Source organism: Petromyzon marinus, chromosome 37 (genome assembly GCF_048934315.1).
Source record: "Petromyzon marinus isolate PM22_M1 ecotype Great Lakes invasive population chromosome 37, UKy_Petmar_22M1.pri1.0, whole genome shotgun sequence".
Lineage (NCBI taxonomy): Eukaryota > Metazoa > Chordata > Hyperoartia > Petromyzontiformes > Petromyzontidae > Petromyzon > Petromyzon marinus.
Genome location: NC_133703.1, coordinates 12,764,149 through 12,784,860, shown reverse-complemented (window position 1 = coordinate 12,784,860; position 20,712 = coordinate 12,764,149). Strand labels below are relative to the sequence as shown.

The 20,712-nt window shown below is 48.6% G+C and overlaps 1 protein-coding gene across 3 annotated transcripts in view; it reads right to left on the bottom strand.

Moving 5' to 3' along the window:
* The window catches only part of ANKFN1 (ankyrin repeat and fibronectin type III domain containing 1), a 254,019-nt gene that overhangs the window by 193,478 nt on the left and 39,829 nt on the right, over nucleotides 1-20,712 (bottom strand). For all 3 annotated transcript variants that reach the window (XM_076072300.1, XM_076072298.1, XM_076072299.1), the window contains one exon: nucleotides 8,957-9,288. In XM_076072300.1, coding sequence (XP_075928415.1) covers nucleotides 8,957-9,288 — 332 coding nt within the window. The remainder of the gene's footprint in view (nucleotides 1-8,956; nucleotides 9,289-20,712) is intronic.

Here is a 20,712-nt window from a genome sequence, read left to right as displayed (position 1 = left end):
GATGGGTACAAACTGAGTAATCATTGGAAGGACGTTATTAACTAGTTTAGGTCATAACTGGCTGTGATGTTCCTATCCTACCCAGCAGTTATTTTCGACTCTCTGAGTTACATTCACTAATACAGCCACGGTTAGCTGTGTTAGTAAATGGCGGCTTGCCATTCTTTTCCACCTCCATGTGGCCACTGCGCTGTCTTACATTGACATGCTAATCTCTTACAATACAATGGCTGCCCCCCACAGCTCCGTAGTACCTCCCCCACATTGGCATTAGCTGCCCCGCCCATCTCTAAACCATTTGTAAACTACTCGTTGATTTGTGTAGACCGACTGCAGGTTACGGAGACCTTTCCGCATTAACATCAGCTGCCTCGCCCATCTCTAAACCTTCATAAACAGCCTACCTCGGCAGATTTCCCCCTCTTTTTTCACATGAAGACGATTGCTTGTGTTGCGATCGAAACGTCGTGATATTGTTATCATTTTGATTATTTTTTCTATCTACGTGGCTTTACCGAAACACCCAAAGAATATGAATTCCTGCAGTTACAAAAGCTTTAAGTTAGGAAGTAATGATGTTGTACGTAATAAGGGTTTTTTTGTGGGTTAGATCTCATAAATATAAATCTGTTGTTAACCCACCACCATCTGGCACAGCCAATTAGTGAGATTTGCCACAAACGATTCTGCAATCACCAGCAACACGTCGTACTCAAATTGTAAATGTTGTGGATTTACTTTCGAACTCACCAGTGTGCTGAACTAGTAACTAATTTGCACTTTTTGTTCACGTGAAAACCTTAGTAATCGGCTGCATTGGGTGGCAGTGGCATGTATAACAACACATTTATATTTACAGGATGTGACCAAAAAGAAAACCTTTATTACGAATAATATTGGTCCTAAAAGCCTACTTCCTGCTAAAATGAAGCTGCAATTCCGAGATCATCTGCAGCTATCGCTGCCTCACAAAGGGCCAGCCAGCGACACCATTTGAGCGGTAGGATAGAGACATTGACAACGGTGAGATGGAGACATTGAGAAGGGTGGGATGGAGACATTGAGAAGGGTGGGATGGAGACATTGAGAAGGGTGAGATGGAGTAATTGAGAATAGTGGGATGGAAATATTGAGAGGGGTGGAATGGAGACATTGAGAGGGGTGGGATGGAGACATTGAGAGGGGTGGGATGGAGACATTGAGAGGGGTGGGATGGAGACATTGAGAAGGGTGGGATGGAGACATTGACAACGGTGGGATGGAGACATTGAGAGGTGGAATGGAGGCATTGAGAGGGGTGGGATGGAGAAATTGAAAGGGGTGGGATGGAGACATTGAGAGGGGTGGGATGGAGACATTGAGAGGGGTGGAATGGAGACATTGAGAGGGGTGGAATGGAGACATTGAAAGGGGTGGGATGGAGATATTGAGGGGGGTGGGATGGAGACATTGAGAAGGGTGGGATGGAGACATTGAGAAGGGTGGGATGGAGACATTGAGAAGGGTGGGATGGAGACATTGAGAATGGTGGGATGGAAATATTTAGAGGGATGGAATGGAGACATTGAGAGGGGTGGGATGGAGACATTGAGAGGGGTGGGATGGAGACATTGAGAGGGGTGGGATGTAGGCATTGAGAGGGGTGGGATGGAGACATTGACAACGGTGGGGATGGAGACATTGAGGTGGTGGAATGGAGACATTGAGAAGGGTAGGATGGAGACATTGACAACGGTGGGGATGGAGACATTGAGAGGGGTGGAATGTAGGCATTGAGAGGGGTGGAATGGAGACATTGCGAGGGGGGGAATGTAGACATTGAAAGGGGTGGGCTGGAGATATTGAGGGTGGTGGGATGGAGACATTGAGAAGGGTGGGATGGAGACATTGAGAAGGGTGGGATGGTGACATTAACAACGGTGGGATGGAGACATTGAGAGGGGTGGGATGGAGACATTGAGAGGGGTGGGATGGAGACATTGAGGGGGTGGGATGGAGACATTGAGAAGGGTGGGATGGAGACATTGAGAAGGGTGGGATGGTGACACTGAGAGGGGTGGAATGGAAACATTGAGAGGGATGGGATGAAGACATTGAGAGGGGTGGGATGGAGACATTGAGAGGGGTGGAATGGAGACATTGAGAGGGGTGGGATGAAGACATTGAGAAGGGTGGGATGGAGACATTGAGAAGGGGTAGAATGGAGACATTGAGAAGTGGTGGGATGGAGACATTGAGAGGGGTGGGATGGAGACATCGAGAAGGGTGGGATGGAGACATTGAGAGGGGTATGATGGAGACATTGAGAAGGGTGGGATGGATACATTGAGAAGGGTGGGATGGTGACATTCAGAGGGGTGGGATGGTGACACTGAGCAGGGTGGGATGGAGACATTGATAGGGGTGGGATGGTGACATTGAGGGTGGTGGGATGGAGACATTGAGAAGGGTGGGATGGAGACATTGAGGTGGTGGGATGGAGACATTGATAGGGGTGGGATGGTGACATTGAGGGTGGTGGGATAGTGACATTGAGAGGGGTGGGATGGAGACATTGAGAGGGGTGGGATGGTGACACTGAGAGGGGTGGGATGGAGACATTGAGGGTGGTGGGATGGTGACATTGAGAGGGGTGGGATGGAGACATTGAGAAGGGTGGGATGGTGACACTGAGAGGGGTGGAATGGAGACATTGAGAGGGGTGGGATGGAGACATTGAGAGGGGTGGGATGGAGACATTGAGAGGGGTGGAATGGAGACATTGAGAGGGGTGGGATGAAGACATTGAGAGGGGTGGGATGGGGACATTGAGAGGGGTAGGATGGAGACATTGAGGTGGTGGGATGGAGACATTGATTGGGGTGGGATGGTGACATTGAGAGGGGTGGGATCGAGACATAGAGAGGGGTAGGATGGTGACATTGAGGAGGGTGGAATGGTGACACTGAGAGGGGTGGGATGGTGACATTGAGAGGGGTGGGATGGTGACATTGAGAGGGGTGGGATGGAGACACTGAGAGGTGTAGGATGGTGACATTGAGGGTGGTGGGATGGAGACATTGAGAGGTGCCATGGAAAGGGGCAATGCTACATTCATCAGTGAAGCTGCCAGGGGCAGAAATCAATGGCACCTTCAGTTGTGGAGGAGCTGTAGCTGAGGGGGACTGTGACTTCAGCTTCAATACATCATCAGGCGCGCAGCTTTTGAACCTGTGCCTCGGCTCACATGGCACTCTCATTAACTCAGCCCCTCAGCTAAAGGCTTTCTCCACCGTTTTCAGCCGAAGTCATCGACAGTGACCGTTAACGCTAATGTTCTTATCGATTTAATTTTAACAGACGATGAAACGCCAGTGTTGCTGCGCATATCACGAACTTTTTGTCGTCGTTGTTGTTTCTTGAGTAATTTTTTTGTTGTTTGGTGGGGTCCAACACTGACTGGTGGGGGTAAGGGGGGATGGGGGTAGGGCCAGATTAGGGTTCTTGTAGGCCCGAGGCACTTCTGTTTCGTAGGCATTCAGTGCTAACTTTCTTCAGTCGCTACTGCTGCTGCCCTATGTCACTACTACCGCCGCTGTCACTCCGCTTGTTTCACGCGGTACTTCGTCCAGCCGCTGGACAGATGTCGTTACCGATACGTTCGCTATTTAGTCTGTGCACTTAGTTGATGGGAGCGTGTTGTGTGCCGCAGATACGCAGATTTAATATGTATTTTTTTAGAAACTAAACAAGTTTAGCCTAATAATATTACAAGCGACAATTTCTTCAACTATTTTTTTACGTCAATTAATTATATTTGATATCTCGTTTACATTTGGTATCATACAAACAACAACTAAAACATGCTCAAATCGTTTCTTCGTTGGTCCTTTAGGTTTCATAGGCCCGAGACACAATGTCTACTCTACCTATTGGGTAATACGAATCTGAATGCAGAGGTGGGGGGGGGGGGGGGGGGCGACAGTGCCCTGATGCCAAGCCACCGTCATGGTGCCACTCATACGATCTCGGCCACTGACCAGTGGCTTTGACCAGCGTGACCGGGGGATTGGACAGAGGTTTTAGCCACGGCTTGGCCAGGATTTTACCAGAGTTAGGCCAGGGTTAGGCGAGCCTTCAGCAGGGCCCCGGGGTGTGTGTGAGTGTGAGTGTGCGTGCACGCTCCACGCTGGCGGACGTGACTGCCGCGAGTCTCCATTGAGGAGCGGCACAAAGGCATGGAATGCGCTCGCAGCAGAGGCCTTGATGTCAGGCTTTTTGAAGCACGTTCCGTTTTTCACATCCGGCCTTGACAATGCGAATGCTATTATTAAATTATATTGATGTCACAGACATTCGATGGCAAAAGCCACTCTAGGTACAGCACCCCCCCCTCCCCCGCTTATCGGCCACGGCTCTTATTATTTTTGGAGAGAAAAAAAATCAATGGAAGAGCAAATACCACATTCAAATATCCATACACAGATATAATTAAAAATTAAAAATTGATGCAAAGCTCTTTTTGCTATCTTGCGGGTGTTAAAGACCTTCGTTCGGGGAGGCAAACACTCCGCTGTAATGTTGACAATGCGTTCCCGAGAGTGTATAGAGTGGGAGGCCGAGGGTTTGTATGCATGTGCCTACTGAAAAATTAAAGGTTTTTTTTTTATCAGAAACCAACCGCTGTGATATTGCTGCATAGGCAGAATCGCAAAAACAAATTGTCCAAACCATTATTTATTTTAATGCCAAAGCAATAAAACGGAATTCTGTTGTGCTCGGCGAATGCCTAATTTAATCATTCAGGGCGTGAGATATTTAAATTTTAGCGCGCCAGGTTGGAAAACGCTCGTTCCAAGATAGTCCTACATTGGATAAACAATTTGGGGGCTAAAAATTGGATTACGAAATGACAAAGCCTCTGCAAATAATGTGCTTTCACACGGAGCACATTAGGCTTGCAAAGACGCCCACAGCAAAGCGGAACATTAAAATAAAATCAAACTGATTCCTATTAAAAAAAAACTCATTTTTATGGTCCTGGAGCATATGAGATGATAGATTTGTGAAAGACAAGAATGTACTTTGACGGTCTAAATGTTCGCTCATAGCACTCGTCGGTTGATGTCTTTGCTGAAAGCCCTCCGGTTAACAGAGGTCACTTGTATTTGTAATTATTTACGTCACAAGTTTCGTAAATGTATGCAATGATGACGATGACATCACGAAAAGCATAGCGAGGAGGCACATACAATATCCTTAAGACGTCTGAGCATTCCGCGTACGCGAATGACGTCAACTGTTCTTTTGCTTTTCCAATAAAAATTAATTGCCGAGGCCGAAGGATCTCGTTTGGGTGTGTGCCTTGCTCTGGGTTATTCGGCCATTTCATTTAAAGGCCACAATTGTGCAAGAGACCAAAGTGGTGGCAGAAAATCCGTCACGCGTTTGACAAAACTGACACAGTGCAACTGCCCTGAACTCTACTCGGATCTTGCAAGTTGATGGATTACAGTCATTCATTGATGGATTCATTGGTGGATTCATTGATAGATTACAGTCATTCATTGGCACCATACCCAACTAAAATGAAGTTAAACTGTCGACTGTGGTGATCACTCCAGCAGTTAATTACTTTTTAAAATAGTTTTTGTTGTCATATTGTTTGTTATAACATGCTGACCCGCCTCTCCTGGACATCCAGCAGTGGATTGACAATGGCGCTGCTGCGCCTGTTGCTGCTATATGTGTGCTGTGCTGGCTGTCCTTGCTGACCGCCGTGCCCCTACTGGATGTCTGTGGAAAAAAAAGAGCTTTAAAGCTCATCGGATTCCTCCTCCAGCGTGAATGAAGATTCTCATTGTCAAGAGGGTGAGAAAAGTGCGGATTCCAATTCCGGCAGGGCTTTGGTGTGCTCCTTTTGAGAGGTCCGGGAGAGGCTTGAAATCGCGGCACAACGCGAACGGAACAGTTGGTGCTGGAACTCCCAGGTCTGAGAAACTGTCGGGTGTTAGAACACGAACCGCCAGCCCATTGAGACCCACCCACCAGCCCATTGAGACCCCCCCACCCACCAGCCCATTGAGACCCCCCCTACCAGCCCATTGAGACCCCCCCCACCAGCCTATTGAGACCCCCCCCACCAGCCCATTGAGAACCCCCCACCAGCCCATTGAGAACCCCCCACCAGCCCATTGAGACCCCCCCCCCCCACCAGCCCAACTCCCCATGTGGAGAGAGTGGAGAAGCTTCCATATTTGGTCTGCGTGTTCATGGCCAGCTCTTGTTTGGCAGCCGAGGTCTCAAGCCGAATCAGTCAAGTGGTGTTGTCGTTTCATCAGCTGCGTAACGCTGTGTAGAAGCTCCCTGCCATGTCACTCCATACAAAACCTCGGGTCGTCTCGGCCACGGTTATGCCCTCCCTTCTCTGTGCGTGTAAAATGTGGAGCTCTCTAAAGGAACACCAGCGCTGGTTTCCAACATTCAGGCCAGCCTGCCTATGATCTATCCAAGGTTTAACCAGGCTGGATTGCGTGCGGAGTTCACAGATCCTTGAAATATCTGGACACAGTCCAATCAGTGAACTCCTCTGGCAAGCAAAGCTGCACTGGCTGGGTCATGTAGCTGGGTCATGTAGCCTCCATGTCCAGCCACAGCATGCCCAAGCAGCTTCTGTTCGGCCAGATAGATGGGGCAAAATGGCATGGCACGGGCTACAGAAGAAATGGAGCTGATGTGGTACGGGAGGATGTGGAGTTGATTGGACTTGCTGATCGCTGGTAACAGCAGTGACAAGATTGGCCTCTGTAGAAGAGGTTCGTGAAAGACGCTGCTCACTCCAGCAACAAGGAAGAGCAGAGGAGCAATGCTCACAAGAACGAACGGAGCGCCGGGTGGATAAAACGCAACAAGTTGGCACAGGGGGCACAGCTGGGTGCATCTGCCAGTCAGTCAACCCATGGTACCTGGGTCTGTTCCGTGACCTCCTGCCACGCGGCCTCAAAGTGCACCTGGCCTGGCACAATCGCCGTGGGGACGCCACTACAACTTAGTGGTGAACGTCGGTTGTTGTTGTTGGTGCAGCAGTTAATGTGCTGTGCTACAAAACCGGTGACCCGAGTTTGATTTCCGCATCACGGCAAAGACCAGCAACGATTATCTGAACAAGTCCTGGACCTCGCCTAGGTCGACTCACCCTCACAAACCAGTACCTGGAGTGGCGTGTGTAAACATCGCCACAAGGGAGACAACGGCGGCCCTCGTGTAACGTGTCGACCTTCATAGGTGCTCGCGAACGCCACCTGCCGCAAATGACTGTTGTGGCTATAGGGGGGGATCTTTGTTTTTGTGTATATGGTGGGTGGACAGAGTTCAATTCCCCTCTCGCAGCCAACATCCGAACGGGTTCTGGACCTCTCCTCGGTCAACTCAGCCCTTAAATGGGTCCCGGGTGCGGTGCGTAAACGTCAGCACTGAGTGAGCGGCTGGGTTGCGGCCGCATGAACACCTCGAGCTCGCGCAGTGCGGGGATCGTGCCGAGGTAACCTCTGGCCGGACTCCCAGATTGTACGTGAACTGAGGTTCCCGTAGGAAGCGGCACAGCGATGTGCGTGCGTACGTTGAACTTTCGCACCGTACGTAGCCAAACGTGCTAATCGGGGGCACGTGGGGGGTGGGGGGGTGGGGGGAAGGGGCGACAACAAACTACACACAAAAAGAAAGTCGGTTGCTAAAACTACCTCTGAACTGCCTGTGCCAAGCATGCCTCGTGAAAGTCTCGAAAGCGGAAAGCGGCATTTTAGACTCTGCGAACGAATACCAGTTCTTATGGAATGCACGCTACAGTTATAGGTTCAGTTTGCAACGCGCCGCACGGTATTTTCACTCTCCCTCGCCGAGAGAGAGAGAGCACGACCCACGATAGGTGAGGAGGAACCACAGACAAGCGGGAAGGCAGCAGCCACCCAGCGAACCGGCGCCAACAGTTCTCCAAGCTCTGCCGTCCCCTAGATATGAAGATATTTTCAGCCAATTAACGAGTAGTTACACGTGGGAAGAAACTGCAGCACTCAGAGAAAACCCACGCGTGCGAGGGGGCAACGCTGTATCCTATACAGACAAAACAGGTGCAGGCAAACATCTGTGCCGTACTGCCTTTTCCGTGCAAGCCATGGTATGGCACCGCGACACTCAGGGCAAGGGACTTTTGCGACATCCGTGCGGTGATCCACCAACCCTGGCCACCTCCACAGCGCCGAGTTACAGGCCACGTACATAGCCACCACCGCCTGATCAATAGTGCGTTATATTAATACGGTGTCTCATTGTTACTGCGGTTAATGACAGCCGCATATAATAATAATTTACATTTATTTTTAAGGCGCCTTCCACTAATGTGTCAGTGCACCTTGTTAGAATAAGGTTAAGGAAAGGCCAATAGAGACGGTGAATGCAAATGGAATGCACTGACTTTAGAATATGTGGTTTCAGACGAGATGAGAACGAAATAACAGGCAGAAGAAAGAAACAGAGCAGGAGTGGAAGAAGCGCGTGAATTGTTTGAAGACGAAAAGACGATAAAGAGAAGGAAGGAGAAGGAGAAAGACAAAAACTCCAACCATAAAACCAACTAAGGCGGCCAGGCCTACGCGGTGCCATCACGCTTGCGAGATAAAGAGTGGGACACTGATTTTTGTTAAAAAACATCGACAGTCAGTCTCGAGTCTCCACGCGAGTCGACGGGTCTCCGTGTGAGTCGATACAATAGAACGTGAATGTACATTTCAAAATACCGGAGAAAAGCATTCGGCATATTTTGTTTTACAGAGACGGAACGAAAGAGGTCATCAGTCAGTCGCGGGCAGAGGAGAAGAGGAACGTCCGGAGCTTGGACTTAAACAGGGGCAGGTAGTCGGCATCATGGACAGCTGGGGATGTAAGCCTGGTGGAGGTGTGGGACCGGCTTTGAGCGGCTTACCACTTTGCGCTTGAGCTTCGGCTTGCCGGCTTCCCCGTACCCTCCGTGCGAGTCCGCCGCCACCCGGCACAGGCTGCTGTCCAGCGACGAGCTCTTACGCAGCCAGCCGCATCCATCCGGGTCGAGGCTGTCCCCGGCACTTCTTCCACCTCCTCCCCCACCCATGTCGGCGCCACCACTGCCGCAGCCGGCACCGCCTCCACCTCCGTCTTGGTGCCAGCAAGGCTCCCGCTGTGGTCGCCAGCCACCGCGTCCACCGTCACCACGGTGGGCGACGTCCCCACCAGATGCACAGCCCCGGAGTGGGCCCCCCGCCTGTGCGATCGCACCGGCTGGAAGAGAACGTGCGTGCGAGTTGAGTACGCACCGTGTCACTCACAAAGCCGGACTTCAAAGTGGACTTCACCAGCCATAGGTGGCGCTTTGCCGGCCGGCCGTACATGCAGTACATATATAGCGATCATTATTTAACCAGGACATGCGATCCACATCCCATACCTGTCAACCCCTTATCAGTGCCCCCTACCTTATTACAGACCAATTCCTGACCTCATGGGTCACCCCGTGCCCTTATAAATATCAACGTTCATCCTACAAAGTCCCATCACAAGGGAGAAACACAAACAAATCTATATTTATTTTGCCCGTATTGAAACGGGTGTACGACGTATGGACCTGAACACTCAATGTCCCTGTACAAGAATACGGGTAAACCTTTATGGGTTGACACGGTATGAGATCCGTTCAGACACACGGTACATTGTTTGTGCCCCTTTTGCACGGGCGACCTAGGTTCGTCAAGTCGAGGAGTGCCACGGTGGCGAGATGTTAACTCCCTTGCCTGGTATGCGGGAGGTCGTGGGTTCGATCCCGACCCTGACGCCTGGAGTTTGCGTGTTCTCCCCGTGGTCGCGTGGATTTCTCTCTGCATTTAGAATCAACATCGCGCGTTTAGAATATTTGGCTGCTACAAGTTTTACACGTAAAAAGCCGCTTCGTTGAGCCATAGCGCGTGTGGCTAAAGAGCTGTACAGCTCAGTGAGGCATTGAATGGTTAAAAGTCCATGTAGTTTTAGTTGAATAGTTTCAGAGCGTGCAAGTCGCAAGCTGTGGTTGGCGCCTGCGGGTGAGGATGAGAAGAAGTTTGACGATGGGGAGACGCCGTTTACTCGGTGCCAGCATACGGCAGACACGCTCACTCGAATATTCCGCTCGTGCACACATTTCATCAGCATATATATTTGTCGGACAATGTATTCGCGCATTGAAATGTAGCACCGGTGCTGCCAAATGGCCCAATTATACACGTGCGAGAGACAATATGCCACCGCCGTTTGTGCACATGGTCCATAAAGATTAGTGTGGACGACTCTGTGCGGAGTAGATTAGTGGTCGTCTCATGTAAAGACTCACCCCCGTTATAGGAACGTGGAATCGTATGCGAATGAATGCACGTTGCGATGTTACAGATATTTAAAACGGTTTTCGCGAAATGGTTCAAAGTCTCAATGGAAAGACGCAAACGTTCTCAATTAGCTTGCGTGAATGTTGGAGGCCACATGAATGACAAACACGCAGTACGTGTAGCCACACTGACGTTAACAGTGCTCGATATCTATGGGACATTTTTGCCAGTATCAAATGATGGGAAAGAAAATGTATAGGCTTTGAAATGTTTTGATTGGCCTGGTGTAGGCCAATTAGTTTCAAAGGCAACGCATATGTTATCAGAGCATGTGTGTCTGCATGTTTTCCCGCAAGTATGTGTAGTTAATGCAGACTTGATGGCTTGTCATAGGAATCTATTTGGTGTTTGGGCATCTTAGCACCTCCTGTGTTCTATTTGTTTCACCAATGGATGCGTATCATTAATTTCGATTAACTCTGCAAACGGGTCAGGCGGTGACCATTTTAAACACCAGCACGAGAGCAAAGCCTCCCCGCCCTGGGCCTTTCATTATCAAAGCAAGTTTATCCACGCGACGAATTGCTTCATCTGCGACCAAAACCCCGTGACTGTGAAGGTGAACTCGCTGCGTGCATCGCATACCAAGGATAGAGAGAGAGAGAGACGCGACGTTCAACGTCGCGGAAACGTCGTTTTTTTGCCAGTTAAATGCCGACGAATTAAAAAAGAGGTCTGTATGTATGTATCAATGTGTGTTGAACTTCTATCGCACGGTACGTATGCAACCGTGCTAATTTGAGGTGCGTGTGAAGGACAACGAGCTACACACAAAAAGCGGTTCTTAAGAAATGAGTATTTAATCTGGATTTAATAGTGGATAGCTTCAGTGGCTTCATAATATCTGTGGCACATTCATTCATGCGATTCCTGCCAATGTGCGTTTTCAATTCGGTCAGGTAGATCGATGAGACGGATGGCAGAGATGGCAGGGATTGGAGGGATAGGATGGATGAGTCTGATGGGATGGTTGGGATGGATGGAATATATGTGAGGGATGGAATGGATGGGCAAGACGAGAGAGATGGGACGGATGGGAGGAATGGATGGAAAGGAATGGAAGGGATGGGAGGGATGGAATTGATGGGTTGAATGCGATGGATGAGATGGATGGGATGGATGGGATCGGATGGATGGGATGGATGGGAGGGATGAAATGCATGGGATGGATGGGATGGAGGAGGCCACTACCCCACGTACCATGGGGGGCGGGGCGGGGGGGGTGAGGGGGGGGGGTGTGCGGTTCACACCCTGGCACCGTTGGGAGGAGGAAGCGATTTCTATTCCGTGCGTACGTACCTCTCCGCCACACTCACGCTGGTTAAGTTTAACAGCCAGCGTATGTTCAGGTATATTTCAATGTTATAATGACCACATCAATCAGAAAATCCGAGATAGACATCATGCTGACTGTTATAAGCAAGTGGGCTTCAGTTTGCATTGCTCAATTGGGACATGCATAGCTATAGATCATCGCCGCACGTCGTAAAAAAAACTTGGCAGGATCCTGCTGAAGACGAATCATGAGACTCAGTGAGACTTCACTGGGTAAACAAACGTCCTCGTAGTAGTAATAATAATAATTAAAAGGTGGACTTGGGCAGGATACGTCACGAGAGGAGACGGTGGCCGAAACTCACGACGGAGTGGGAGTCAAAAGGAGTGAGCACGTGCCTGGGAGGACTGTGGAGATGGAGCGATGAAATCAGTTCATGCGCAGGAGCGAGATGGATTGTTGCGTCGCAAGACGGTGAGGGCTGGGCGGCCTTCATCCAGCAGTGGATAATAACAATCGTAGTTTCAGATAATGTCAGGCCGATAGTAAAATCCCAAGGAGATATGTATTTGGATTCGGAGGGGCTTGAAATTCCCAGTGGAACCGGACTCCCTGCCGGCCGTCGGCAGAGAGTTCCACGGTGCGGGTGCCCGAGTAGCAAAGTCCCCAAAGATCGCCCACCGTGGACTTGAGCGCCGTGGTGGCTAGGAGATGTTGACTTCCTCGCCTGGTATGCAGGAGGTCAGGGGTTCGATCCCGATCCTGACGCCTGCTGCTGCTGTATATTTGGAGTTTGGATGTTCTCCTCGTGGTGGCGTGGAATTTTTTCCGAGTCCTCCCCCGGTTTTCCCCTCCACATTTAGAGTCAACATCACGCGTTTGGAGTATTTGGCTGCTATAAATTCACACACATGATAAGTCGCTTTGTTGAGCTGTCATTTGTGGTCAGGTCGCTTTTGAAAACGAGCTGTAAAGCATCAGTGGACCTTACGTGGTGAAATAAAAAAAAAGTTGAGTAATAGTTTGGATTATAGTTCTGGGTATGCTGAGGAGATACAAAGTCCACCGGACCTGAGAGTTCTTGTTGTTGGAACGTAGGGGATGCGAGATCATGCAGGGCCATGGAAATGAGGAAAGAGGAGGAGGGAGGGAAAGGGGGGAGGAGGGGGAAGAAAGGGGGAGGAGGGGGAGGAGGAGGGAGAGGGGAGGAGGACCTTGAATTCAGAAGGGAATGTAACAGGCAGTCAGTAGTGATGGGATGCCAGCAGAGAGTTCATTTGTTTTGAATGAGGAGTTCGGTTCTGAATGGAACGATCGTGGCTGTTAATGATGATGACGACGACGACGTTAGCGAGCTTGATAATTTTGTGTAAGGAAAGCAACGGGTTTACTGCCTTCTGTGCACGTGACTGTTTTGTCCATCTGAGGACACCTCCCCTGTTTTAAGTGAACCCCCCCTCCCCCCAGGAGTAGTCATGATGCAACGCAGCGCACAGACTGCCAGCGATTGCCGTTGCCCAGTGCTGTGGGCAAGGCTGTCAGCTGCCCCGTGGCTAAACGGGGCTCTCGAGGGTGATGATTGCATAGTTGCAGCCTAGTAAGAAAAAAACTGCACAAAAACAAAGATCATATTTTAAATAAATATAAATAGTTGGAGATGCTGCTGCTGCTGCTGCTGCGTTGAAAGTGTTACACAAGCAGCAGCAACAACAACAACAACAGCCATCGAACAAAGACGGCCACCGCATCGCGCGGCGCTTTCAGATGCACTTCTGCGGCCGTCTGGAACGCTCTTCCTTCCGATATTAGGAAGCAACTGGGAGCTATGCACTTTGAAATAATTGAAAACTAATTTCTTTAGAGCTCCTTTTTGTGTTTAGTTTGTTGTCCTTCCGCCCACACCTCCGATTAGCACGGTTGGCTACGTACGGTGAGAAAGAAGTTCAACATACATGCAACAAACTCAACACCCTAATCAATAGCGACACTGTGTGGCCCGAGAAGGAAAATCACAATATGCGACGTTTTGGGCAATTTCCCTTCTTCAAAGCGCGTTCATGATCGCCGTGTTAGAATGCCGTTTTTCTCACTTAACTTTGACGAAAAAAAGCCGACTCGTACAAGTTACAAAGTATTCGCTTTCACTTTTGTCGCCACGCGATGATGCGTCGACCTCGACGCAGCGCGTGCGGGAGAGCGAGCCCCCTGTTGTGTCGAGGTAGAGGCCACTTGGAGGAGTAGGAGGGGGATTTTAAAAAATAATCTCCAGAGAGCGTGAAATATCCGTGGGAATCCCTTCAGCAGACATTCATGGAAAAGCCGGTTGCGCTGCCTGTGGGCGATTTTCCGAAAGCTCTTTTTGGGAGTGAAACAGTGAAGGCAAATAATAGAGAGGCATATGAAACAGTATGTTTTAAAGCACACTTAAGAACGGACGTTCTGCTCCGTATCATCAGTGCATACCAGTCCAAATGCTGCACGTGTGTTGTAAAATATGTGGGCGTAAGCGTGCTTACATAATCATGAGCCTCGCAGCGAGCATGCATCAATAACCCACAGCACCCATAAATACACAGCTCGTACTCTGCGTGGGTACTGTGTGTGCCTCCGTTTGGGGGAGCGGCGACGCAGTGGTTAGCGCAACGCGCCATTGACCCGGCGACCCAAGTTATATTCCGGTTCACGACCGAATAACGAGTGGCTTTGATATCTCAACCGGTCCAGGGACTCCTCTAGGTCAATTCAGCCTTAAATTAGTAACTATTGCGGTGAGTGAACATCGACGCTGGGGACACAAAGGCGGCCGGGCGTGGTGCTGGCCACCCACCCCTCTCGTGTGCGGTGCCGGCCTTCATAGGTGCTAACAGCACTTGCCCCTACAAGTCTGTTAATGGCAATGCCAATTCGTCACTAGTGCAGCACACCGGTGTGTTGGAGAGCCAAGCCACAACTTTTACCATCTGAGTACGACGTTTCGCCAGTAATTACAATCAGCTTCATCAGCGACGGCCAGATTTGTGGAAAAGTCTTACTGTTTCGTTCCTTATATAGAGGCGTAGATGTGATGACGTCACTTCTTGCGCAAAGTGGGGGAGGGGGGGGATTAATGAATGCATCTAAATGACGATCGGTATCTACTGCCGCTAGGGTTATTTATATGGTAATCAACGTACATTATACAAACCGATTCCTCTTGTACCTCCTGTCGATTGTGTGCAACGGTAATCCCTATTGAAGTATGGTGCCCTGTAAAGGCATGCATTTGAACAATGTATTCTTTGATGATTCTCTTCCAATCAGCGCTACGTCTGTAGCTATCCGAACGGTTGAAATTATTTTTTATTTCTTTCAATTTCGATAGATTCTCTAATTAGTCTTGGCCAGTAGAACAGTGAGGGAAAAAAGCATTTGATTTCCTGCTGATTTTGTACGTTTGTCCACTGACAAAGAAACGATCAGTCTATAATTTTAATCGTAGGTTTATTTGAACAGTGAGAGACAGAATAGCAACAAAATCCAGAAAAACGCATGTCAAAAATGTTATAAATTGATTTGCATCTTAATGAGGGAAATAAGTATTTGACCCCTCTGCAAAACATGACTTAGTACTTGGTGACAAAACCCTTGTTGGCAATCACAGAGGTCAGACGTTTCTTGTAGTTGGCCACCAGGTTTGCACACATCTCAGGAGGGATTTTGTCCCACTCCTCTTTGCAGATCTTCTCCAAGTCATTAAGGTTTCGAGGCTGACGTTTGGCAACTCGAACCTTCAGCTCCCTCCACAGATTTTCTATGGGATTAAGGTCTGGAGACTGGCTAGGCCACTCCAGGACCTTAATGTGCTTCTTCTTGAGCCACTCCTTTGTTGCCTTGGCCGTGTGTTTTGGGTCATTGTCATGCTGGAATACCCATCCACGACCCATTTTCAATGCCCTGGCTGAGGGAAGGAGGTTCTCACCTAAGATTTGACGGTACATGGCCCCGTCCATCGTCCCTTTGATGCGGTGAAGTTGTCCTGTCCCCTTAGCAGAAAAACACACCCAAAGCATAATGTTTCCACCTCCATGTTTGACGGTGGGGATGGTGTTCTTGGGGTCATAGGCAGCATTCCTCCTCCTCCAAACACGGCGAGTTGAGTTGATGCCAAAGAGCTCCATTTTGGTCTCATCTGACCACAACACTTTCACCCAGTTGTCCTCTGAATCATTCAGATGTTCATTGGCAAACTTCAGACGGGCATGTATATGTGCTTTCTTGAGCAGGGGGACCTTGCGGGCGCTGCAGGATTTCAGTCCTTCACGGCGTAGTGTGTTACCAATTGTTTTCTTGGTGACTATGATCCCAGCTGCCTTGAGATCATTGACAAGATCCTCCCGTGTAGTTCTGGGCTGATTCCTCACCGCTCTCATGATCATTGCAACTCCACGAGGTGAGATCTTGCATGGAGCACCAGGCCGAGGGAGATTGACAGTTCTTTTGTGTTTCTTCCATTTGAGAATAATCGCACCAACTGTTGTCACCTTCTCACCAAGCTGCTTGGCAATGGTCTTGTAGCCCATTCCAGCATTGTGTAGGTCTACAATCTTGTCCCTGACATCCTTGGAGAGCTCTTTGGTCTTGGCCATGGTGGAGAGTTTGGAATCTAATTGATTGATTGCTTCTGTGGACAGGTGTCTTTTATACAGGTAACAAGCTGAGATTAGGAGCACTCCCTTTAAGAGTGTGCTCCTAATCTCAGCTCGTTACCTGTATAAAAGACACCTGGGAGCCATAAATCTTTCTGATTGAGAGGGGGTTAAATACTCATTAAAATGCAAATAAATTTATAACATTTTGACATGCGTTTTTCAGCATTTTTTTGTTGTTATTCTGTCTCTCACTGTTCAAATAAACCTACCATTAAAATTATAGACTGATCATTTCTTTGTCAGTGGGCGAACGTACAAAATCAGCAGGGGATTAAATACTTTTTTTCTCTCACTGTAACTAGTTTTGCACAGAACTTCTACATTATCGACATCAACTGAGTATCCTTGTTGGCACGCGTGTTCTTCCACTGCCGACAGCTGTATTTGCGAGTATTTAATATTTCATTGGTGTTCTTTTACTCTCGTTCTGATCATTCTTACTGTTTGCCCAACATAGCATCTGCCACACGTGCACTTAATCCGGTACACACCTTCTGTTGATAGCTTCGGTAATGCATCTTTTGTACCAGATATTAACTTATGTATTTTACGTGCCATGCCAAATCTGACTCGGATGTTTTTTTTCCCCAAACCTCAGGCTAGTTTATCAGTTACTCCTGCAATGTACGGTACTTTAATAGTGTTAATAACTTGGTCAGTTTCAATGCTCGTGTTATTTGATTTAGTTTTGGCATTCAGTGCCCTGTTGATTTGTGCGTCATTGTAACCGTCCAATTGCAGCGCATCTATAACACTTCTCAGACTGTCACCATCTGACACTTTCTTATCCCGATGTATGAGCATCTTGGCTGTGTCGGGTGATTGCGGGTTTAACGACACATTTATATATTTACGAAATCTATCCCAAGAAAACCTGTATAATGGATGATATTGGTCGCGAAAGCCTACGCGTTAAATAAACTACGTATACTTAGTTTGCGTCTCACCTTAGTTATTTGCTACCAACTCCGTTTCTACATTTGGTCGTCACCAAAGACATTCCACAGTGGCCCATTCCCTGCCATTTTTTTTAGGATAATTATCTTCGCGTAAAAATTATGTTCAACGCTAAAGTTTTATTATTTCTTTAAAAAAAATAAAACAAAAACGGCCGCTTGCAAAGGGGTCAGCCAATGAGCGGCAAGGCGGAAGCCAAAGAGCCACCGCATGCGGCTCCAGAGTCACAGGTTACCGAGCCATTGAGCGACCGTCTTGCAGCAAGCGGCGAACTCGCCACCTGCAGGGCTGCGTCACCGGCTTCCGTGCAAAGTGTGTGAATGGCGTGGCAATGTTATGGTGAGGCCAATGGAATGTAAGAAAGTGCACACGGATGGGAATATAGACAAGAAACAATACATATGGGATGGAAAATTGAGGTCGGGCGAGGTGACCGGGTTGGCTGGCGAGGTCAGAGCACTCCGCTGGGTTGAAAAGAAAAAAAACCATTAGGGTAAATTATAATTGTGCACTTAATTGAGCAAGCTTAAGGATTCTTTACACACGTATAGTCGGGCTGAGACCATCGATGGACTACACTTGAGAAACCCAGCTGAAATCTCAGGCGGTTGCCTGAGATTTGAACCAGGTGCCTCAACGCTCTCGACCTCTGACAACCGCCCAGCCACCTCGTTACGAAGTCGTGAACGCCGCGCCAAATCGTCGAGAAGGGGGGCTGCGTTTTCTTTACGTGTTCCTCAAGCGTGTCGTCTGCGTGCGTGGGTCGCCCCCCAAAAGCACGTCAACCCCTTGAGCTAAATCTCGCCGCTTCTCAGCGGGGAGCCGGAGTCAGTCGCGACCTGCAGCAAGAGCCGGAAAGGCGCTCTTGCGGAACGTAACGGTCAATAATTTAACATTCGTGAAGGCGCATTTCATCCGAGGATTCCCCAATGCGCCGTGCATGGAACATCAGGGAAATAAGGCAGAGCCAGCAGCAGCAGCGTAGATCACCGAAACTATGGGGGAAAGGGCCACGTTAACGTGGCCTGGTCGGTATCCGCACTGCGCCTGCTGAACCCGAACCAGAGGGGTCGGCGGCTGAAATTAACAAGAGGAGGCGATTCTTTTCGAATTCGGTTTTAAACGAATAGAAGAAGAAAAACAGCAACCCCTCAATATTTCAAGAGCAGCAGTGCACTGCGGTGAATACGAGATGGCGGTCATTAAAAAATAACGCCCTTCAAGAGCCGCACACGCAGAGCTACGGAGCCGCAGGTTTCTGCCGACCCCCTGACCTAGACGAATGTACGTGTGGGATTACATCTGCCACCCGGCTTCCCGACTGCGAGCAGACCTACCCCAACTCCTCTTTAACCCCCCCCCCCCCACCACCTCACCATCCTAACCTCCCACCTGTTATAGTAACCGTCGCCCAAACTCCACCACCACTTGCAACAATAACCCCACCGTTTTTCTCAACCACTATATCTGCTTGCGTGCAAATTGTTTAATTGCTGCAAAGCGCCTTGGATGAAGGCGCTTTATGAATCTAAGAGAAGAGAGAAAAGAGCACAGCAGCCAATCATCTATTTTACACGGCAGTGAATGTAGCGCCTGTAGTGGCCGCACCTTACGCAATCCAACCACGCTGATCAGAGGTGCCGGGACACAGAACAAATCAATTGGACTTGATGCATCTACATGAGTGGAGCTTAAGAATCCGATGTCAGTGCGGTCCCGTCATGCGCCGAAGTCGAATTTCTCGCGGAGTTTGCTGTTCCCCTCCGAACGTGAGAGGCGTCGTAGAGAGCGATCATAGAGAGACATCGTAGAGAAGAAAGACACCGCACGTGAGATACATTGTAGAGAGACATCGTAGAGAGGAGTGGCATCGTAGAGAGATATCATAGAGAGACATCGTAGAGAAGAGAGACACCGCACGTGAGATACATTGTAGAGAGACATCGTAGAGAGGAGAGGCATCATAGAGAGACATCATAGAGAGACATAGAGAAGAGAGACACTGCACGTGAGATACATTGTAGAGAGACATCGTAGAGAAGAGAGACATCATAGAGAGCGATCATAGAGAGACATCGTAGAGAAGAGAGACACCGCATGTGAGATACATTGTAGAGAGACATCGTAGAGAGGAGAGGCATCATAGAGAGACATCATAGAGAGACATAGAGAAGAGAGACACCGCACGTGAGATACATTGTAGAGAGACATCGTAGAGAAGAGAGACATCATAGAGAGCGATCATAGAGAGACATCGTAGAGAAGAGAGACACCGCACGTGAGATACATTGTAGAGAGAAATCGTATAGAGGAGCGACATCGTAGAGAGATATCATACAGAGGCCCTGGCCTGGATGCGTAGCCTGACGGGGCGATCGCCCGGGCGTTGACGAGACTAAACGATGGAGCGGCAGCCAATAATTGAACATTTTTTGACCCAAAAACGGTAGAATGTACGTACATAATGTACATACATTTGTATGTTGATGAACTGTGAATCAGCCAACCAATAATTATATATAATCGATATCCATTGTAATTTTATGAAGACATTAACCCCCTCCCCTCCTCTGGTCTTCGCACCTGATTGGCTCACAAGTGACGATGTCACATTTCTCTCTCGATTTAAGACCGAAACAGAAGGAGGATTTCTCCATAACTCTGTGGCTGTCGCCTGATGATGCTGGTTGTTGTAATGATATACCGGCGAAACGTCACGGTACTCGAATCGTAAATGTTGTAGTGGGTTTACACTCCAACACACCGGTGTGCTGATGTAGTTAACTAATTGGCATGTTTTAATTGCGTGACAAACCTTACTAATTGGCTGTGTCTGGTGGTGGCGGGTTTAATGACACATTTATATATTTACGCAATCTAACTCAATACTACTACGTCTACTACTACAACTACTAACTATTATGACTACAAACTACTATGACCACTACTACTACGACTACAACTACTCTGACTACTTCGAATACTACTACAACTATTACGACTACTATGACTACTGCTACAACTACTACCACTACAACTACTAATAAGACTACCACGACTACTACTACGATGACTATGACGACTACTATGACTACAACTACTATTGCTACTACGACTACTACTACTATGACTACGACTATTACGACTACTGCTACAACTACTACCACTACTAATATGACTACTACGACTACTACTAGGACTACTACTACGATGACTACGACGGCTACTACTAATATGACCACTACTACTACAAACACGACTACTACGACTACTACGACCACTACTACTACTACGACTATTACTACGACTACTACTACTAACTACTTCGACTATGACTACTACGACTACTACTACTAAGTCTATGGCCACT